The 20,886-nt window shown below is 39.0% G+C and overlaps 2 protein-coding genes across 2 annotated transcripts; one reads left to right on the plus strand and one right to left on the minus strand.

Moving 5' to 3' along the window:
- The first annotated feature begins 14,010 nt into the window (after positions 1-14,010).
- LOC129628552 (olfactory receptor 1013-like) lies at positions 14,011-14,931 on the plus strand. The gene has a single exon (XM_055548007.1). It carries the CDS (start codon positions 14,011-14,013, stop codon positions 14,929-14,931), a length of 921 nt encoding a protein of 306 aa, XP_055403982.1.
- Positions 14,932-17,065: 2,134 nt separating this feature from the next.
- Positions 17,066-19,037, minus strand: LOC129628553 (olfactory receptor 9G4-like). The gene has a single exon (XM_055548008.1). It carries the CDS (start codon positions 18,445-18,447, stop codon positions 17,581-17,583), a length of 867 nt encoding a protein of 288 aa, XP_055403983.1. The 5' UTR covers positions 18,448-19,037; the 3' UTR covers positions 17,066-17,580.
- Positions 19,038-20,886: the final 1,849 nt, after the last annotated feature.

Raw genomic sequence — 20,886 nt, forward strand, 5'->3', positions numbered from 1 at the left:
CCTTTCCAGTATCATGCATCAAACCTGGGCTGGTTGCTTGGGGCTGGTGCACTGGGATGACCCAGAGGGATGGTACGGGGAGGGAGGAGGGAGGGGGTTCAGGATGGGGAACATGTGTACACCTGTGGTGGATTCAGGTTGATGTATGGCAAAACCAATACAATATTGTAAAGTAATTAACCTCCAATTAAAATAAATAAATTTATATTAAAAAAGCACCTTTCCTTTTTACCAGCATTTGCCCCTTGATCATTGCCTTTGAGTGATGAGCATTTGAACCTGAGTTGGTAACAGAAATAGGTATTCTGAACCCAGTCTTTTATTTGTATTTCCTCCCCTCATTGAAAAGTTAACTGACTTAGTTCATGTAGGTTCATCTCCTGGAGCAGAAAGCAGGATGGCAAATGATGGTAGACCATCCAGAAGGAGAAGTGGAAGCTATCTGAGGACCCCACATACATACAGATACATATCTGTATATTAATATTCAAAGGCACATAGTAGATATAATCTCTCTATATATATACATTTGGATACAGCAAAACTCAATACAGAGGTAACAGAAAATTATGGTTGAATATGTCTATCCCTGGGGAATCACAGTCTCTAAACAAAACCTTTCTGAGTCTTATTTAATAAGACTGACCTGACTTAGTCAATGCATAGTTATGATTAACCTCCTAGCTTGCCTTTCCCCCAAACTACAAAACCTGGAAGAATTCCCTTGGGATCTGCTGTTATCAATGATTCTGAATTCTGGATAAGGCCACACTACAGATGTTTGTATGTTGTGTGATGCAGATTTACTCCTGGCATAGAAATACTGTTTAATTTGTATAACTCAGTAGCCATTTATAATCTGTTACAATGGGAACTATAAACCAGTATTTCTTATACCTCATCATTGTCCTATGGCAGTCTCTGAAACTGCTGAGAGTAAAAGTGGGAGACCTGACTTTCCCTTCTATTTGTGGTGACAAAGGACAATTTATATTAAAGGAAGGAAAGGTAAATAAAATGATATAATTGACACAAAAATGCAACAACAAAAAGGCAGTTGAGAATCATTTACACTGGAATATGTTTGTAGCTATTCCAAGAGCCCTAGGGGACAGAAGACTAAAAAAAGCCATCTATGCTCAGGCTCGAAATAAATCACAAAAAGTTTAATTTTTTAAATTTGTTTTTGTCCCAGGGGACACAAGGACAAAATGCACATTTAAAAAGAATGTTAGACAATAGCTGATCATTCCTCTCAGGTTGTCATAACCTCTGGGTGAGATTGCTGGAAAAGAATTATTTTTTTAAAGTAAAATATTTAACCCATGGGAAGGTAACTGTGTTTAAGCTTAAAGGGAAACACAGTGAAAATGTGTGCACTATCTTGTTTGTGTATGTGTTTATGCTGTGGATTTGAGCATTTTCTTTTTTTTTAATTAATTTATTTATTTTATACTTTACAATATTGTATTGGTTTTGCGATACATCAACATGCATCCACCACGGGTGTACACGTGTTCCCCATTCTGAACCCCCCCCACACCTCCCTCCCTATACCATCCCTCTGGGTCATCCCAGTGCATCAGCCCCAAGCTTCCTGTATCCTGCATCAAACCTGGACTGATGATTCATTTCTTATATGACATTATACATGTTTTAATGCCATTCTCCCAAATCATCCTCCCCACCACAGAGTCCAAAAGACTGTTCTATACATCTATGTCTCTTTTGCTGTCTCGCATACAGGGTTGTCATTACCATCTTTCTAAATTCCATACATATGCGTTAATATGCTGTATTGGTGTTTTCAATTGAGAAGGTCCACAGAGGTATCAGTGACCCCCAAAAATCCATAGTTGGAGCATAAGACAGAGAAATGCAATCACCAAAAGATGGGGTGAGGCACCATGATAGGCAATTTTAACTCATCAAAAGAGCTCTGGGGTAAAGGAGAATGTGCTTGACTAGCAGAGGAAAAGAACAAAGGTTGGAAAAGAGCAAAGGAAAAGGAATGTTTCACCACCAATTTTAGCACCTTTGTTCTTTTGCTTAATAGTAATTCTACCACTTAGCAATTATATGACATTAATAACTAACATAACATCAACTAATCAATACATCGTATTGGATCCCAACCATTCTTATCACTTCAAATGCATTGTCCCTATTAACTCTCCCCACAACTGTAAGAAATGCAGAATTACAGATGAGAAGTCATTACATAACCTTAGATTCTCCTAAATAAAGTCAACACACTTTTTGATTAATTGCTGTTTAGACTTTCAAAGCTATGAACCCATGAAGTACTTAACAGGTTAAATACACTGGGAACCTTGAGCAAGTATAATTTATCTGGACCCACTTTATGGTCCTGTTGGCTGTGACTGTGAGAGCTACAGGCAACTGTCATGGTCCTGGGTGAGGTGAGTGGAATATCTCTATACTCATAATTGGTATTGGCTGCCAGTGAAGAGACACAGGACTCTGCCAGAAGGTGATTTGGAAGCTACTTGGAAGCGTTCATCTGATGCCAGTGGTATGAAGTACTCACCTGGATAGCCTCTGAATCTCTCGGCATTATTCTATTGTGTTTGAGTTAAGGTCTTATAACTAAAAAGAGAGGGACCCATGGAATGCATAAACAGCTCTTAACCTAGTATCAGATATTAAAGGAAGTGGCTTAGAGGTTAAGTACCAGCTCTCTGAAGGAAGACAGCACAATTATTTATTAACTCTGAAATTACTACATACTTTTAAAACCTTGATTTGGTCATCTATAAAATCACTGCTATTAATCTTTAAACATATCTATGATAGATGTTGTGGGAATAAATAGAACAATTCATGTGAAACACCTAGCAAAGCATTTGAGTCAGAGATGTTTTTGAACTGTGGTGTTGGAGAAGACTCTTGAGAGTCCCTTGGACTGCAAGGAGATCCAACCAGTCTATCCTAAAGGAAATCAGTCTTGGGTGTTCATCGGAAGGACTGATGCTGAAGCTGAGACTTCAATACTTTGGCCACCTGATGCGAAGAGCTGACTCATTTGAAAAGACCTGATGCTGGGAAAGATTGAGGGCAGGAGGAGAAGGGGACAACAGAGGATGAGATGGTTGGATGGCATCACCAACTCGATGGACATGGTTTGGGTGGACTCCGGGAGTTGGTGGTGGACAGGGAGGCCTGGTGTGTTGCGGTTCCTGGGGTCGCAAAGAGACACAACTGAGTGACTGAACTGAACTGAACTGAAAGTATTCAAAATACTTATCTAATATTTTTTATATATGACAAACTTCTGGAATAATATGAGAATCATATAACATAAAGGAATGGAATATAGGAATGGTAAAGTGTGGTCCAGGATTGTTCAACACTTTCTCATAGGAAACCACATCTAGTTTTCATGAATCCATGATTTCAAAGATTTTGCCCAGCCACCAAATGTTTTTGGTATATATATTTTTGTATTCAGTTAGAAAAAAACATCCCACAAAACTTTCATGTTAAACTTACAAATTAAAATAAAATAACAATTGAACTGACATACATTTTCCATCAAAAGCAAATGTGAAAGATTACACTTTATTAATAATAAAAGGAAAAGAGAATAAGTTAAACTAATGGGATATATGTAATATTAGAAAATAAGCAGTCCTAGTGATAATCATACAAAAGAAAAGGGCTATAAGAATATCAGGAAGCAGACTGAGTTCGGTGATCAGGTGAAAACAGGTGATATTGGTGGCAAATGGACACCTAAAAAAAGACAGGGAAATATCTTCTCTGTAAAGATATTTGAGGAAAGGCATTCTAACCACAGGAATGAATAAGTACCAAGGCTCTGAGTGAATCAGTTTATGTGGGAACTGAAAAGAGGGTGGCAGAGCTGGAGTGAGCAGTGAAAGGGAGGACAGCAGAACCAGAGCAGAAACGTCATAAGTTTTGCACATCTTCACAAAGATTTGGACCTTTACTCTGGAAAAGTTCTGAAGTCGTTGGAGTGTTTGAAGATGAAAAGTAACATAATCTATCTGGTATTTTAAGAGGATCACTCTGGCTTCCTTGTTGAGACACTCAAATTAGGTAAGGACGGAAGTAGGGAGGAGGCAGGGAGGCCATTAGGAAACTGCAATAATACAAATGTGAAATGAGAGTGGGCTCGTGTACAGTGGAATCACTGAAACTGGGAGCAGTTGGTTAAGTTCTGGATATATTTTGAAGGTGGAATGAAGATGTTGCCAATTAGCTACAGTGTAAAAAACAAAAAGGAGTAAAAAATGTCTGATAATTTTCCCTAAATTAAGATAATGCCTTTACTGCAGTGAAGAAGATTGAGAGAAAGTAGGCTTAGGAAGGATTGTTAGGAAGACACTTTTTCCTAAACTTCCCAATAGACATCCTATAAGAGATGTTAAGTAGGCACTTGGATCCATGAGTCTGAACTTCAGGGAAGAAAAATGGTCAGGAGTTAAAAGGTAGGTAGGTAGATAGATAAATAAGACTATGGAGAGTATTTACAGTCATTAGACTGTATGGTCTACCAGAGAGTGATTGTGAAGAGAGAAGAGAAGAAAAGAGAAGAGTGAAAGCAAAAAGATTTGAGGAAAAGAGAAGAGATTTGAGGGTTGATTCTGGGGTTCTCCAAAATTCCAACCTGGGAACAATAACACTAAGATCATGTAGGTTCAGAAGGAGAAGAAAATCCATGCAAGTTTGATGACCTGGAAATCTGATGAAGAGACTGTTTCAAGCAGGAAAGACTGAGAAACTATTTCCAATGCTACTTATAGATTAGGGGTTTCCTTGGTAGCTCAGCTGGTAAAGAATCCACCTGTAATGCAGGAGATCCCAATTCAATTCCTGGGTCCAGAAGATCTGCTGGAGAAGGGATAGGCTACCCACTGCAGTATTCTTGGACTTCCCTGGTGGCTCAGACAGTAAAGAATCCACCTGCAATGTGGAAGCCCTGGGTTCCATTCCTGGGTTGGGGAGATCCCCTAAAGGAAGGTCTTGGAGGGATGGCAACCCACTCCAGTATTCTTGCCTGGAGAATTCCCATAGACAGAGAAGCCTGGCAGTCTACAGTTCATGGGGCTTCAGAGAGTCAGACATGACTGAGCGACTGAGCACAGCACGGTCCAAGAGATAAACTTTCAGAGGGCTCTGAGAAATTCCTCCAAAAGGAAAGGGGAGGAGATAGGATATGTAGTGATTTTGCAACAAAGGGCAGGTAGTCTGAGCATCAAAAAATCATTGTAAATGAAAGAAAACCAAATATCTCAAGTTAAAGAATTAAGCACTTTTCTATGTATGGGAAGATGCAAGAGTCTGGGCTCTCGGAAATCTTGCCTTTGATATGTGCCTCAGCTATCTGGGGCCAGTATCATGTATTTTCACATCCTAAGTTTCTTCAGGGTTCACCATAGGGAGTGCCTGTAGTCTCATGGCTGCTGGATAGCAGGTATTCTTTTCTTTCCTGAGTTCCCTCAGGGCTCAACAGTTAACCATCCTGGTGGCTGCAATTGCCAGTGACTGTGACATCCTTCGTTTACTGAAATGGCAAGAAATATTCCATTTTTTTCACCTCTACAGAAATTGACAGACTTTTTGGTTAATTGCCTTTGAGGCAATTTTTTTAAGTTTTTAAGTCCTGAGGTACTTCAGGAATCATATGCACAGGAGACCCTGAGCAAGTATAATTTATCTGGATCCATCATGTGGTCTTTTGTTGGCTGTGACTGTGAGTTATAGGTAAGTGACCTGGACCTGGGTGAGGTGAGTATAATGTTTCTGTACTCACAGTCAAGGTGGCTGAAACTATAAGAGACACAGGACTTTGCCAAAAATGACTTGGACACACCACTTAGAAGTATTTATCTGAAACTGCATGCATGAGGTATTCCTGCTGACAGCATCTGATTCTCTCAGCATCATCTTACTGGTGTTGAGTTCAGGTGTTATAACCAAAAGGACAGGGACCCATGAAGCCTGCAAGAAACTCTTAGCCTAGTATCAGGTATGAAAGGAGGTGACTCAGTGGTTAAGTACCAGGTCTCTGGAATAATTTTTAAGCATATGTGTAATTGATGTGGCTGAAATAAATGTTAAAATGCTGTGAAACAATAAACACAGTACTTGACTCAGAGTAAAGCATTCAAAATTAACCTATCACTTTATAGATAATAAAATGTTAATATTGTCTTGAGAACCAGAGAACAAAATAGAGAATATTAAGTCCAGGGATTTTCAATTTTTTTTCCCCCAAAGAAATAGAAACCACTTTTAGTAGTCATGGATCCAAGCTTTCAAAGATTTTCCCCAGCCACAATATAGTTCTAAATTTGTATTGTGTTTCATGTAAAATAAGCAACCCATAAAACCTAATAAGCTTATGAATTAAGATGAGATAAACATGGAACTATATGTGTTTTCCATTTAAAGCATACAGGAAGGAATATATTCTAATGGAGGAAAAGAGAAAAAGTTAACCTAATGAAACGTATAAGTGTGTGTTTGTTGCTCAGTTGTGTCTGATGCTGTGACCCTATGGACTATAGCCCACCAGGTCATCTGTCCAAGAGACTTCCCAGGCAAGAATAGTGGAGCAGGTTGTTATTCCCTTCTCCAGGGGATCTTCCCGACCAAGGGATCAAACCTAGGTCTCCAACATTGCAGGCAGATTCTTCACCATCTTAGCCATCAGGGAAGCCCCAATTATATGTATATAATATTAGATAATGAACAGCTCTAAGGAGAATAATAAAGTATAAAAATGATATTAAAAAATGTCAAGGAAGTGGATTACAGTACTTTGATCAGGGAACACCTGAAAAGGGGTGATAGTACCAGCAATTGACACTGTAAGAAGGGAGGGTGTTTCTTACAAAGATATCTGAATAAGGGCATTCTAACCACAGGAGCCATGAAATTAAAAGACGCTTACTCCTTGGAAGAAAAGTTATGACCAACCTAGATAGCATATTGAAAAGCAGAGACATTACTTTGCCAACAAAGGTCCATCTAGTCAAGATTATGGTTTTTCCAGTGGTCATGTATGGATGTGAGAGTTGGACTGTGAAGAAAGCTGAACGCCGAAGAATTGATTATTTTGAACTGTGGTGTTGGAGAAGACTCTTGAGAGTCCCTTGGACTGCAAGGAGATCCAACCAGTCTATTCTGAAGGAGATCAGCCCTGGGATTTCTTTGGAAAGAATGATGCTAAAGCTGAAACTCCAGTATTTTGGCCACCTCATGGGAAGAGTTGACTCATTGGAAAAGACTCTGATACTGGGAGGGATTGGGGGCAGGAGGAGAAGGGGACGACAGAGGATGAGATGCCTGGATGACATCACTGACTCAATGGACGTGAGTCTGAGTGAACTCCAGGAGTTGGTGATGGACAGGGAGGCCTGGCGTGCTGCAATTCATGGGGTCGCAAAGAGTCGGACACGACTGAGCGACTGAACTGAACTGAACTGATAGGTCGAACTGATAGGTCATGACAAGAAAAAGCCAGTAAGAAATATAAGCAAATAATTCCCCCAGTATGTGATAACTCATGAGAGGAAAGTCATTACCTTTGCAACTCTTAGGAAGCTGTCTGATCTAACCATCCTGTTACCCAGTGGTTTACCAGAAATGTTTTTGTTTTTGTTTTTGTTTTTGCCTTGTTGACACCTCATGCATGCATGCTAACTCACTTCAGTCATGTCCGACTCTTTGTGGCTCTATGGCCATAACCATCTGCCAGGCCCCTCTGTGCGTTTTGACAACTCACAACGATATTAACCAAATTAGCCTTAGTAAAAAGATGGTCATGTTGAGCTCATTTCAACTGCTATGGCCACTTTTTACAAGGGCCCTGTGAACATGAAGTCTGGTGTAGGGGGAAGGAGGCTGACTAATACTCAGGAGGAAGGTCACTTCATCCACCTCATTCGTGAAGCCTCCAGTTTATGTATGTGTGGCTAGAGTTCTGTGCATATGTGTGAGCATAACGGGTTTAGGATATCTTCTGATTCAGTTCAGTCACTCAGTCATGTCCGACTCTGCCACCCCATGGACTGCAGCATGCCAGGCCTCCCTGTCCATCACCAACTCCCAGAGTTTACTCAAACTCATGTCCATTGAGTCAGTGATGCCATCCAACCATCTTATCCTCTGTCGTTCCCTTCTCCTCCCACCTTCAATCTTTCCCAGCATCAGGGTCTTTTCAATTGAGTCAGTTCTTAGCATCAGGTGGCCAAAGTAGTGGAGTTTCAGTTTCTGATTAGTCTATGACTTTGAAGATTCAATGAAATGTGACAATCTCTCAGCCTCTCTAGCAAATTTAATGACCTCACAATGCATTGGGTATTCCTCAGTCTACAACCACTGAATGCTAGTGTGGTGTTGTTCAACTGTACTGTTTCAAGAGGTATATAAATCTATTTTTATTCCAAACTGACTTCCTCAATTTTACTTCTCAAAACAAATGTTATTAGTCCTGCATCCTTTTTTCAACTTCTCTTCCTGTAAACGTTGTTCATTCATGATCTCCACTTAGAAGATCTTCAATTCTTTTCCCCTCAGACAAACAGAGGAGTTAACGGTGATAAATTGGGATCTTCACCATTGCATCTTTCAAGTCTTTATAAAAACACTAAACTTTGCACTTCTCTCCAGTGATGCAATATGTTTTTCTGTTTACTGTCTGAGCAGAGAATGTATTGGGGGAGTAACTTCACAGACATCCATTTGAAAATTCCAATAATTATAACACTGTGTCCAGAGACCAGGGACAGGAAACTAAAATTAGGATTCTGTATTATTCTGTATGTCCGGAAGTTGGTGATAGACAGGGAGGCCTGGCGTGCTGCGATTCATGGGGTCACAAAGAGTCGGACACGACTGAGCGACTGAACTGAACTGAACTGAACTGATACCCAGTATGATTTCTGAATATGGGTAAATAATGATCACCTGTATATCTAGTCTCAGACCCAATGAAAGAAGAAAGCAGATCAAAGCTATATTTAAATTATTTCATTAGACCCAGTGGCAAGAGTGTACCTTGGGTGTTTTTCTGTCACTTAATGTTAGTATTAACTCAGAGTCAGAATCCAATAACCCACAGAAGAGCTGGGTACTTACCTTTGCCCAGGGTAGGATTATTCTCATAAGTGGTTTCTGGCCATCTACAAGAAGGCTTGGAGGAATATGTATAGAATATATGTTGGCTAAATGTCAAGATCCTTTATCAAAGGCTCCATGCTTCTCCATAAGTCTAAGGTTTCAGTGGCTGTAAACTAGCTTAGGTCAGAGAATTACATGAGATGGTATTTGCCTACTGGAACATTTTGTGCTGATTTTTATCCAAGTAAAAATGAAATATTACTGTGGTTATTTTCCCATCTACTTCATTCCATTAGAATCCCTTGATCCATGAGACACTGCCATGAATGTGTGAACAACAGAATACTTGGTTAAGATCTAGAGTTTGTGACTTATTGGAAAATTGCTTCCATCTTGTCTCTCAGAGTTACCCACTAAGATATGGCTTTCTGGCTTCTTGGGTTCTTTTTTTTTTTTTTTTTTCTGTTTGGTTGAGCACTCCAGGTTTAATTGTCAACAAATGTCAATTTACCACACTACACTTATAATTTCTATTGCATACCAAACAATTTTAATAACTTTAGAACTTGTAACTTCTGAGAGCAATTATCTCCTCTATTCCTGAAGGAGCAAGACAAAGAACAGCTTATGAGTTGAAAGGAGTGCTGGGAAATGGGTCACCTGGCAGGTTCCATGGTCTAGGTCCAGGGATGAAGCCAGCTGTGGCATCTTTGCAAGAAATAGGGAAGAGAAAACCACTCTGACCCCACTTCCTGTCCTGCTATTTATAGCCACTGGCTAAACCCATTAAGTAAACAGAGAGCAAAGGAACTCATGGATACGTTTATGGAGCTGAGCATCCTGGAAAGAAGATGAGCTTAAAAGTATAGAGAATGGATTGGGAAGAACAAAGGAAAGGTATTCAACAGATAATTGTGTTGGATTCATTTTGATATTTGGCAAAACTAATACAATTATGTAAAGTTTAAAAATAAAATAAAATTTAAAAAAAGAAAAATAAATAAAGATTTAAAAAACAGATAATAAAGATATCAGTATCATTGAACATATGTGTTTTAATATCCAAATATACACATATGAATATATAGTACACTTACTTAATAAGTGTCACACATGTTTATTTTGGCTTCTACACAACTGGAGAGAATGAGAATGAAAATTATGATTGATTACATTTCAGCTGAGAATTGTAGTCTTAAAATTTTTTTTTTCATCACTGAATAATGCCCAATTCATCAACACACAATTTTATTTAATTGTCTTGTTAGTCATTTCCCATGACCATGAAAACCTAAGGGACTGCAGAATCTATCATCCTGGGGATTCAGAAACTAGTATAGAGGATTCTGGAACACTCATATTTGAATTCTGTTGAGGTGGTGGTGTGGCTGAGAATTTTAGGTAAGTTATATAACTGAGATATTAGAATTAGATGGAAAATTTTACTTATTCCTCCAACCAATACTAAGGTCATTTCCATCCTAAGACATATATGTGCTAGTAAGAGGGCCTCTTTTCCAATATCTCTCCATCTTCCTATTGAAGTTTCTGAGCCTGCTCAGAGTTCACAAGAGAAAGTAGCATTTCTCATTATTAGAGACAAAAAAGAGCAATCAATATTACCAAAAACTGACAAGGAATGTGAAAAAAAAATGTAAAATAAAATAATGATATATGCTACAACATGGATAATAAAGGAAACATTATTTCAATAAGGTCTCTTTCTATAGAATTCTTTTGATCTCAAACTCCTGTGTATAATAATGATCATAGGAATATTTCTTTTTTGTTGGGATATTGGACTTCCCAGTTGGTGTTAGTGGTGAAGAATCTGCCTGCCAATGCAGGAGATGCAAGAGACATGAGTTCTATCCCTGGGTCAGGAAGATCTTCTGGAGTAGGAAATGGCAAACTGCTCCAGTATTATTGCCTGGAGAATTCCATAGACAGGGGAGACTGGTGGGCTATAGCCCATGGAGTCGTAAAGACTCAGACATAACTCAGTGCACAACACAGGTATTGAGAATGCAGTTCTCACGTGAGTTTTATCTCCTGCTTTCAGTAAGAGAAGGGGATATCAGAGTGTCCCTTAGGTTTCTGCTGTTTTTTAAATGCTAATGAAATAATTCTTCTGTCAAAGTGGCATATCTGGGGATGGCAATACCTACCACCCTTCATATGTCACTACCTCCTAAACCATGGGGACTTTACCATGTCTTATGAGCTTTGAACAACTTGTTCGTTTGTAGCTGGGAAATATAAAACAGATTTTTTTTCTCCCTCTCTCTCTCAGGGCAAAAATTAAATTAGCTCCTTTCCCAGTTCCTCTTAACAAAATCACTCACTTTGTTCTTTTTAATATCATCTATCATTAAATGAAAAAATTTCTTATTTGTTTCCTTGTAAAATGGCTGTCTGGGGAGGCCTAACAAATAGCTGTGAAAAGAAGAGAAGCAAAAAGCAAAGGAGAAAAGGTAAGATATAAACATCTGAATGCAGAGTTCCAAAGAATAGCAAGAAGAGATAAGAAAGCCTTCTTCAGCGATCAATGCAAAGAAATAGAGGAAAACAACAGAATGGGAAAGACTAGAGATCTCTTCAAGAAAATCAGAGATACCAAAGGAACATTTCATGCAAAGATGAGCTGGATAAAGGACAGAAATGGTATGGACCTAACAGAAGCAGAAGATATTAAGAAGAGTTGGCAAGAATACACAGAAGAACTGTACAAAAAAGATCTTCACGACCCAGATAATCACAATGGTGTGATCACTGACCTAGAGCCAGACATCCTGGAATGTGAAGTCAAGTGGGCCTTAGAAAGCATCACTACGAGCAAAGCTAGTGGAGGTGATGGAATTCCAGGTAAACTATTTCAATCCTGAAAGATGATGCTGTGAAAGTGCTGCACTCAATATGCCAGCAAATTTGAAAAACTCATCAGTGGCCACAGGACTGGAAAAGGTCAGTTTTCATTCCAATCCCAAAGAAAGGCAATGCCAAAGAATGCTCAAACTACCGCACAATTGCACTCATCTCACATGCTAGTAAAGTAATGGTCAAAATTCTCCAAGCCAGGCTTCAGCAATATGTGAACTGTGAACTTCCTGATGTTCAAGCTGGTTTTAGAAAAGGCAGAGGAACCAGAGATCAAATTGTCAGCATCCGCTGGATCATAGAAAAAGCAAGAGAGTTCCAGAAAAACATCTATTTCTGCTTTATTGACTATGACAAAGCCTTTGACTGTGTGGATCACAATAAACTGTGGAAAATTCTGAAAGAGATGGGAATACTGGACCACCTGATCTGCCTCTTGAGAAATTTGTATGCAGGTCAGGAAGCAACAGTTAGAACTGGACATGGAACAACAGACTGGTTCCAAATAGGAAAAGGAGTTTGTCAAGGTTGTATATTGTCACCCTGTTTATTTAACTTATATGCAGAGTACATCATGAGAAACACTGGACTGGAAGAATCACAAGCTGGAATCAAGATTGCCAGGAGAAATATCAATCACCTCAGATATGCAGATGACACCACCCTTATGGCAGAAAGTGAAGAGGAACTCAAAAGCCTCTTGATGAAAGTGAAAGTGGAGAGTGCAAAGTTGGCTTAAAGCCCAACATTCAGAAAACGAAGATCATGGCATCTGGTCCCACCACTTCATGGGAAATAGATGGGGAAACAGTGGAAACAGTGTCAGACTTTATTTTTCTGGGCTCCAAAATCACTGCAGATGGTGACTGCAGCCATGAAATTAAAAGACGCTTACTCCTTGGAAGGAAAGTTATGACCAACCTAGATAGCATATTCAAAAGCAGAGACATTACTTTGCCAACAAAGGTTCGTCTAGTCAAGGCTATGGTTTTTCCTGTGGTCATGTATGGATGTGAAAGTTGGACTGTGAAGAAGGCTGAGCACTGAAGAATTGATGCTTTTGAACTGTGGTGTTGGAGAAGACTCTTGAGAGTCCCTTGGACTGCAAGGAGACCCAACCAGTCCATTCTGAAAGAGATCAGCCCTGGGATTTCTTTGGAAGGAATGATGCTAAAGCTGAAACTCCAGTACTTTGGCCACCATATGCGAAGAGTTGACTCATTGGAAAAGATTCTGATGCTGGGAAGGATTGGGGGCAGGAGGAGAAGGGGACGACAGAGGATGAGATGGCTGGACGGCATTGCTGACTCGATGGACGTTAGTCTGAGTGAACTCTGGGAATTGGTGATGGACAGGGAGGCCTGGCGTGCTGCAATTCATGGGGTCACAAAGAGTCGGACACGACTGAGCAACTGATCTGATCTGGTCTGATCTGATAGTGTGTACCTGCTCAGTCACTAAGTCGTGTCTGAGTCTTTGTGACCTCATGGACTGTAGTCCGCCATGCCCCTCTGTCCATGGGATTTTCCAAGCAAGAGTACTGGAGTGGGTTAGCATTTCCTCCTCCAGGGTATCTTCCTGACTCGGATCAAACCTGCATCTCCGGCAGCTCCGTCATTGGCAGGCGGATTCTTTATCCCTGCATCACCTATATATCTCTCTTTTCTAAATAAAGCCTCCACAGAATAATGGTCAGTGCCGTTAGTTTCACTGCCGTATCCTAATGCCCAGACAGCCCCAAGCACTCAAAAAATATTTTCCTAATAAATGAGTAAGCCCCAAACAGCATTAAGGCTTTCTAGTAGTCAAGTCACATTGTTGAAATAAATATGTTGAGGCTCAGAAAGCTTCCCTCATCTTCCCAAATATGCCAAGACTCCTGTTCAGCTCTTCCTTACTGTAATAACCATAGTCTTGACCATATTTCATAGATTTGTATAAGAGAATGTCCTTCTTTGCTATCGGTTGAGGTAATTAAACTCTTAATTCCTTCATTTGTAGGTGAGGTCTCTTTAAACCATGGAGAAGAACAATCATACGGTGACTGAGTTCATCCTTGTGGGATTCACAACAGACCCCAAGATGCAGCTGGTCCTGTTTGTGGTGTTCCTTGGTGTGTACTCCATGACCCTGGTAGGAAATACCACCCTCGTAGTGTTGATCTGTAGTGACTCTCGACTGCACACACCCATGTATTTTCTCATTGGGAATCTGTCTTTTCTGGATCTCTGGTACTCCTCTGTGTACACCCCAAAGATCCTAGTGACCTGCATTTCTGAAGACAAAAGCGTCTCCTTCACTGGCTGTGCAGTCCAGTTCTTCTCGGCGGGGCTGGCCTACAGCGAGTGCTACCTGCTGGCTGCCATGGCTTATGACCGCTATGTGGCCATTTCCAGTCCCCTGCTCTATGCTCAGGTCATGTCGAGGAGACTCTGTGTCTGTTTGGTTATATATTCCTATACTGGGGGTTTTGTCAATGCAATAATACTCACCAGCAACACATTCACGTTGAATTTTTGTGGTGGTAACATTATTGATGACTTTTTCTGTGATGTTCCCCCTCTCGTGAAATTGGCTTGTGACGTGAAAGAGACGTACCAGGATGTGTTGTACTTCCTCCTGGCCTCCAACGTCATCACGCCCACTGTGCTCATCCTGGCTTCCTACGCCTTCATCGTTGCTGCCATCTTGCGAATTCGCTCCACCCAGGGCCGCCTCAAAGCCTTCTCCACCTGCTCCTCCCACCTGATCTCTGTCACCTTGTACTGTGGCTCCATTCTCTACATCTACTCCCATCCAAGTTCCAGCTATTCCCTTGAGAGGGACAAGATGGTACCTACATTTTACACCGTGGTGTTCCCCATGTTGAACCCCATGATCTACAGTCTGAGGAATAAAGATGTCAAAGATGCTCTGAAAAAACTCTTCAGGTTCACATAATCTGAAGTCTAAACTGACATAAATTTCTTGAAACATTGCTCAGTGAAAACAGACTGCTTCAGGGGAAGCTTGAGAAGGAATATTAAAACACGCACACACACACACACACACACCTGTATCTTTACTCAAAGAAATTCAGTGAAAAAGTATTTTTCTTTGCTTTAGTTTGTTTTGTTTAATAATTCTGCTATAATCTATTCTACAACTTAATAAATTCAACTTAATATAACTTTTAAAAATGATATCAAAATTTAATGCAATACAAGAGTATATATCACTTCTGAAATTCCAAATGATTAAATTTTACTATTTCCTTGGGATAGACCCATTTTCCACCTACTTGATAAGCATTAAACGATTGTGAAGAAACCATTAAATGGATTCTTGACATTTGTGGAATATATCCCAAATTCTTCTTGTCTGATACAATGCTTCTGTGGTAATGAAAGAGTAAGCACTGTGAAGAATTTTTTGATGGAAAGAGGAGGCAATGAGGTGTTAGATAATAAACACAGATAAAAAGAAAAATCAGAAATATCAGAGCTAGTACAAATAATGAATTGGTCTCAACTATTGGTTCTAAAGCTTTTATTTAACTGTATTTTATAAATGTACCCATTACAACAATAGCTATATTCTTTCAACAAAAAAGTGTAACTTCTGATGTGCAAACTCCTCATTTGTCAAATATAACCAACATTCTGTAATTTGCAGTGTTGTTGTAAAGAACATTTTTTTAATTAGTCATATCAGGTGGTCAAAAAGTAAAAAGAAAATAAATTAAAATTATTAAAAATTAAGTAAAGTTGACCTGAAAATTTTAAATGTTGTTCTAAAATACCTTCCTTTCAATGTTTATCAGTGAATGATTTTAACTTTTTTCATAAGAAATGAGTTCCTCTGCTTTCTTCTGGTTTTCTTCCATCTTTCTCCATCTAATCTCTAGCTGATTCAGACATTTCCCACCAGCCTATGATATCATATATAGTCCATAAATATAGAATCTATACATATTATGTTCAAAGTATTTCAAAAGCTACTTGCTGAAGAGACTTGGCAGGAGGTAGACAAGTCAAACAGAGACAGAACCAATACCAGGATGTGCTCACTTTTAGGGTAATAACCAGAGGTGGATACTACTAAGTACTTAGCTTTCCCTTGCCATGCAAATTCACATTTGGGGATGGTAGCCTGATTTGAATTTAGCCTCTTTTTAAAGGTAAAATGTAAACTGCCTAATACATATTACAAAAATGGGGCGGGGGGGTAATAACAAGATAAGTTTTTAACTTAATCGCCTGTGTCAGAAGCTTATAATTCCAGATTAGAATCATAGATCCATTGTTTTGCACTTGCCTAGCTATCATTTATGCATATGTGTGGAAATTAAAACATATCTTGAAGGATCACCTACAACAAATGAATAGTATGTTTGGAAACATTATCTTCACTTTTATAGTTTACAGTTTCTATAATCTGTTTTTATAGACATGAAAGTATTTTTGAGAGTCAAATATATAACATCAGATTATGAACAACAAGAGTATCTGGAGAGTTACTGTTCATTACCTTTGTTATGAATATTGATGACAGTGAAAGGATCAGTACTCTTCCAAAAGCAATAGAGATTATTATTGCTTACAATGAACTTTTTAAAATGTTAAACATAAAATGCAGAATCAGTTTTCAAAAATAGCTATATATTGCAAGCAAATCACAGGAAGAAAAACAACTAAACCTGCCTTGTACTAAATATTGACCTGTAAGGTTCTAGGTAATTAAAAAGCCCCATCATTGTCTGTGAGGGTGGGAACAAACACTGAATCTAGAATACAGCAGAGCTTTAATTTGTTGGGGCTTTGGTGTTTTTTTTTTTTTTTCTTTTTGTTTCTATTTGCCCCATGTGATGTTGTTATTTTCCTTCATGGGAAATATGCAGTTCATCATCAGATGGATGGCATGGCAGACTACTCATTCTATCTGGAAGAGATCACACTTAAGGTAGTAATCCTAATAACATATGTTTCTCTATATTTATAAAACTGTTTTCTTCATAATCTAAACAATTCAAACACTTTGCTTAATATTTCATCGAAGTTGAAGGCACAAGGATGACAAAGAAATAATCAATATACACAATTAGAGTTTTATGAAGGAGTTTGGAAGAATGTCTTAATAAAAACAAATATTTGTCAAATTTTGTTTCCAGCTTTTCACTATTTTAAATCTACTTCCCAATCAATGAAGTTTGCTCACCAAGATTCAAACTCAAACTATGTATTTGAAAGCCATCCAAATCTACTTTCTTTTTCAAAGAGCTCCCACAAAATCAAAGAGGATGAGTTTTTATGAAAATCGAGTACTGCAAAGTAGCAGAATGCAATATTGTAGAGCATCAAACAACTCAATGTTAGTTTTAAAAGTTTAATCACAACAAAGGAATAAGCAACAGAAAATGGTTCAATCAATGATTCATCTTTTAAGCAAAATGTGTTGTATTTACTTGAAATATGGCAATGTGCACAAGCATGTTTATAAGACAATAATTTGGAAAATGCAATGTCAGCATCCTGCAAAAAGATCACCTTCATCTTTGAGGTCTTATAGTCTGTGTTGCTTTCCAGAAGGCCCCTTTAACATCTTTGTTTCTCAGGCTATAGATGAGAGGGTTGAGCAATGGATTGACCACAGAGATGCTACTTTGTCCTTCCCAAGGGAGTAGGTGGAACTTGGCCTTGAATATGTGAAGAGCAATGATCCATAGAAGAGCATGACCGAGACCAGGTGTGAGGCACAGGTGGAGAAGGCCTTGCGCCTTCCTGAAGCCGTGCGGATCCTCAGAATAGTGAGAAGGATGCGGAAATAGGAAATGATGATGACAAGAATGTTCGAGAGGACCGTGAAACCCACAAGACCCAGGAGGACCTGCTCATAAACCTTGGTGTCTGTACATGACATCTTCACCAGTGGTGGTACATCACAGAAATAGTGGTCAATAATATTTTTGCCACAGAAACTCAGGCGAAAAGTGTTGGCAGTATGTGCTATGGCATTCAAGAACCCTCCTATGTAGGAGCCAGCAACAAGCCTAGTACAGAGAGAAGGGGACATTGAACTTGAATAAAGTAGCGGGTTACAGATCGCCATGTGGCGGTCATAGGCCATGGCTGCTAGGAGATAGCACTCAGTGTAGGTTACAGCACAGGAAAAGAAAAACTGGGCTCCACATCCAGCCAATGACATGTGCTTATCCTCTGAGACACAAGTTGCCAGGATTTTGGGGGTGTACACAGAGGTGTACCAGAAATCCAAGAAAGACAGATTGCCAATGAAAAAATACATAGGTGTGTGCAGGCAAGAATCAATATGGATTAAGATAACTAAGGACATGTTACCTGACAAGGTGATCAAATAAAGTATCAGAAATATTCCAAATAGGGTCAGTTTCCACTGGGGGTCTGTTGAGAGGCCCAGTAAGATGAATTCATTCAGAAGGGTACGATTTCCAACTTCCATGTCCACTAGGAGAAAGTCTGATAAGGTAAGAAAAAGCTGCTAAATGATTTAATGATTTTCTATTGAAAGAAATAAGCTGTATATTAAACCAGCAATTCCTAGGAAGCTTATGGACTTTTATCTCTTATTGCTTAGAATGATAGAACATCAGTCTGTGACTTAGGGGCCACTGGAATTCAAGTTAGAATCTCATTTTGAAATTTGGTCTTTCACTTCCTAATTGTTTAATGTAGAACACCTCCTCCCATAGGCACCCCAAAATTACTTTACAGAGCAACTATCAATGAGAAAAACCTGATTCCAATAGACCATATTTGGGGCCATAAAAACACTCAATAATTTTAAAATAATTCAAGCTATGGGAAGTATATTTTCTGACCCCCATGTGTTGATAATTACATTAGAAACCAGAAGTAGGAAATAGATCTATGGAAAATTCCCAAATATTTGAAAGAATATTTAAAACACTTCTAAATACCTTATAAGCAAAACTTAAAAGTACATATAGAAATTATTTTTAAGAAAGTGAAAATAAAACACAACATATTAATAAGTGGGAAATAGTAAAGCAGCACTTACAGGGAAATTTCCAGCACTGAACACCAACAAAAAATAAATAAATAAATAAAAGCTCTTTAATCGGTGATATTTGCTTGTAAGTGTGGGCAGGAAGTGGCCCAGATGACAGAGTAGAACACTGAGCTCACCTCCTCCCTTGAGCACACCTAAATTATAACTATTTACAGAGCAACTATTGATTAGCATCATCTGAAGACTTTCTACAACTGAAGAAACTGAATATATAAAGAAGAAACTGTGAGATAAATAGGAGATATGACGATACAGATAAGTTGACACCTTGCATATATAGATAGAGAGAAAGATAGCTATATTTACATGTCACGGTAGTCACAAAAAGAGAAGAGAGAAGAATCCAAACACAACACTAAAGATAGTCAAAAAATCACAAGAGAAGACAACAAAAAAGGAATTTTTAAAAGAATTACCAAAAAATTAACAAAATGGCATTAAGAAATACATATGAATATTTATTTTAAATATAAATGGAATATATTAGCAAATCAAAAAATATAGAGTGACTAAATGAATAAGAAAATAAGACCCATGTATGTACTAACTGGGCTTCCCAGGTGGCGCTGGTGGTAAAGAACCCCTGCCAATGCAGAAGACATAAGAGAGGCGGGTTCAATCCTTGGGTCAGGAAGATCCTCAATAGGAGGGCATGGGAATTCACTCCAGTATTCTTGCCTGGAAAATCCCTTGGGCAGAGGAGCCTCGAGGGCTACAGTTGATAGGTTTGCAAAGCATCAGACACAACTGAAGTGACTTAGTACATACACACACATGTACCGCCTAGAAGATATTCTAGATCTAAAGATGCACACATACTGAAAGTTAAGGGATGGAAAAAAGGTATTAAATGTAACTGGAAAGAATGTGGGGTAACAATACTTTTATCAGACAAAATCAACTTTAAAACAAAGACAGTGATAGACAAAGGCATTACAAAATAATAAAGACATCAATCTAACAAAGTGAATATATATACACACATATATAATGTGTGCATGCTTGGTTCTGTCCAGCTTTTTGCAACCCCATGTACTGTAACCCTCAAGACACTCCTGTGTCCATGAGCCTATCCCAGAAAGAATACTGGCATGAGTTGCCACTTCCTCCTCCAGGGGACCTTCCCAACCCGGGGATCTAACCTGTGTCTCCCGAAGCTTTTGCATTGGCAGGCAGATTCTTTACTACTGAGCAAACTGAGAAGCCCTAGACTCACAACTGGAATCAAGATTGCCGAAAAAAAATATCAACAACCTCAAATATACATGTGCTACCACTTGAATGGCAGAAAGTGAAGATTAACTTTAAAAATCCTGATGAGGGTGAAAGAGGAGAATGAAAAGGCTGGCTTAAAATTCAACATTCAAAAAATGAAGTTCATGGCATCTGATTCCACCACTTCGTGGCAAACAGATGGGTAAAAAGTGGAAACAGTGACAGATTTTATTTTCTTGAGCTCCAGAATCACTGTGGATGGTGACTGTAGCCATGAAATTAAAAGACACTCACTCTTCAGAAGAAAAGCCATGACAAAACTAGAAAGTGTGTTAAAGAGCAGAGACATCACTTTGAGGGTAGAGTCAAAGCTATGATTTTTCCAGTAGTTATGTAGGGATGTGAGGAGTTGGACCATGAAAAAGGCTCAGTGCCAAGTAATTGATGCCTTTGAATTGTAGCACTGGAGAAGACTCTTGAGAGTCCCTTGGACAGCAAGGTCATCAAACCAGTCAATCCTAAAAGAAATCAGCCCTGACTATTCATTCATTGGAAGGACAGATGCTGAGACTGAAGCTCCAAACCTTGACCACCTGATGCGAAGAGCTGACACCCTGGAAAAGACCCTGATTT

This window comes from Bubalus kerabau, chromosome 15 (assembly GCF_029407905.1).
Source record: "Bubalus kerabau isolate K-KA32 ecotype Philippines breed swamp buffalo chromosome 15, PCC_UOA_SB_1v2, whole genome shotgun sequence".
NCBI lineage: Eukaryota > Metazoa > Chordata > Mammalia > Artiodactyla > Bovidae > Bubalus > Bubalus kerabau.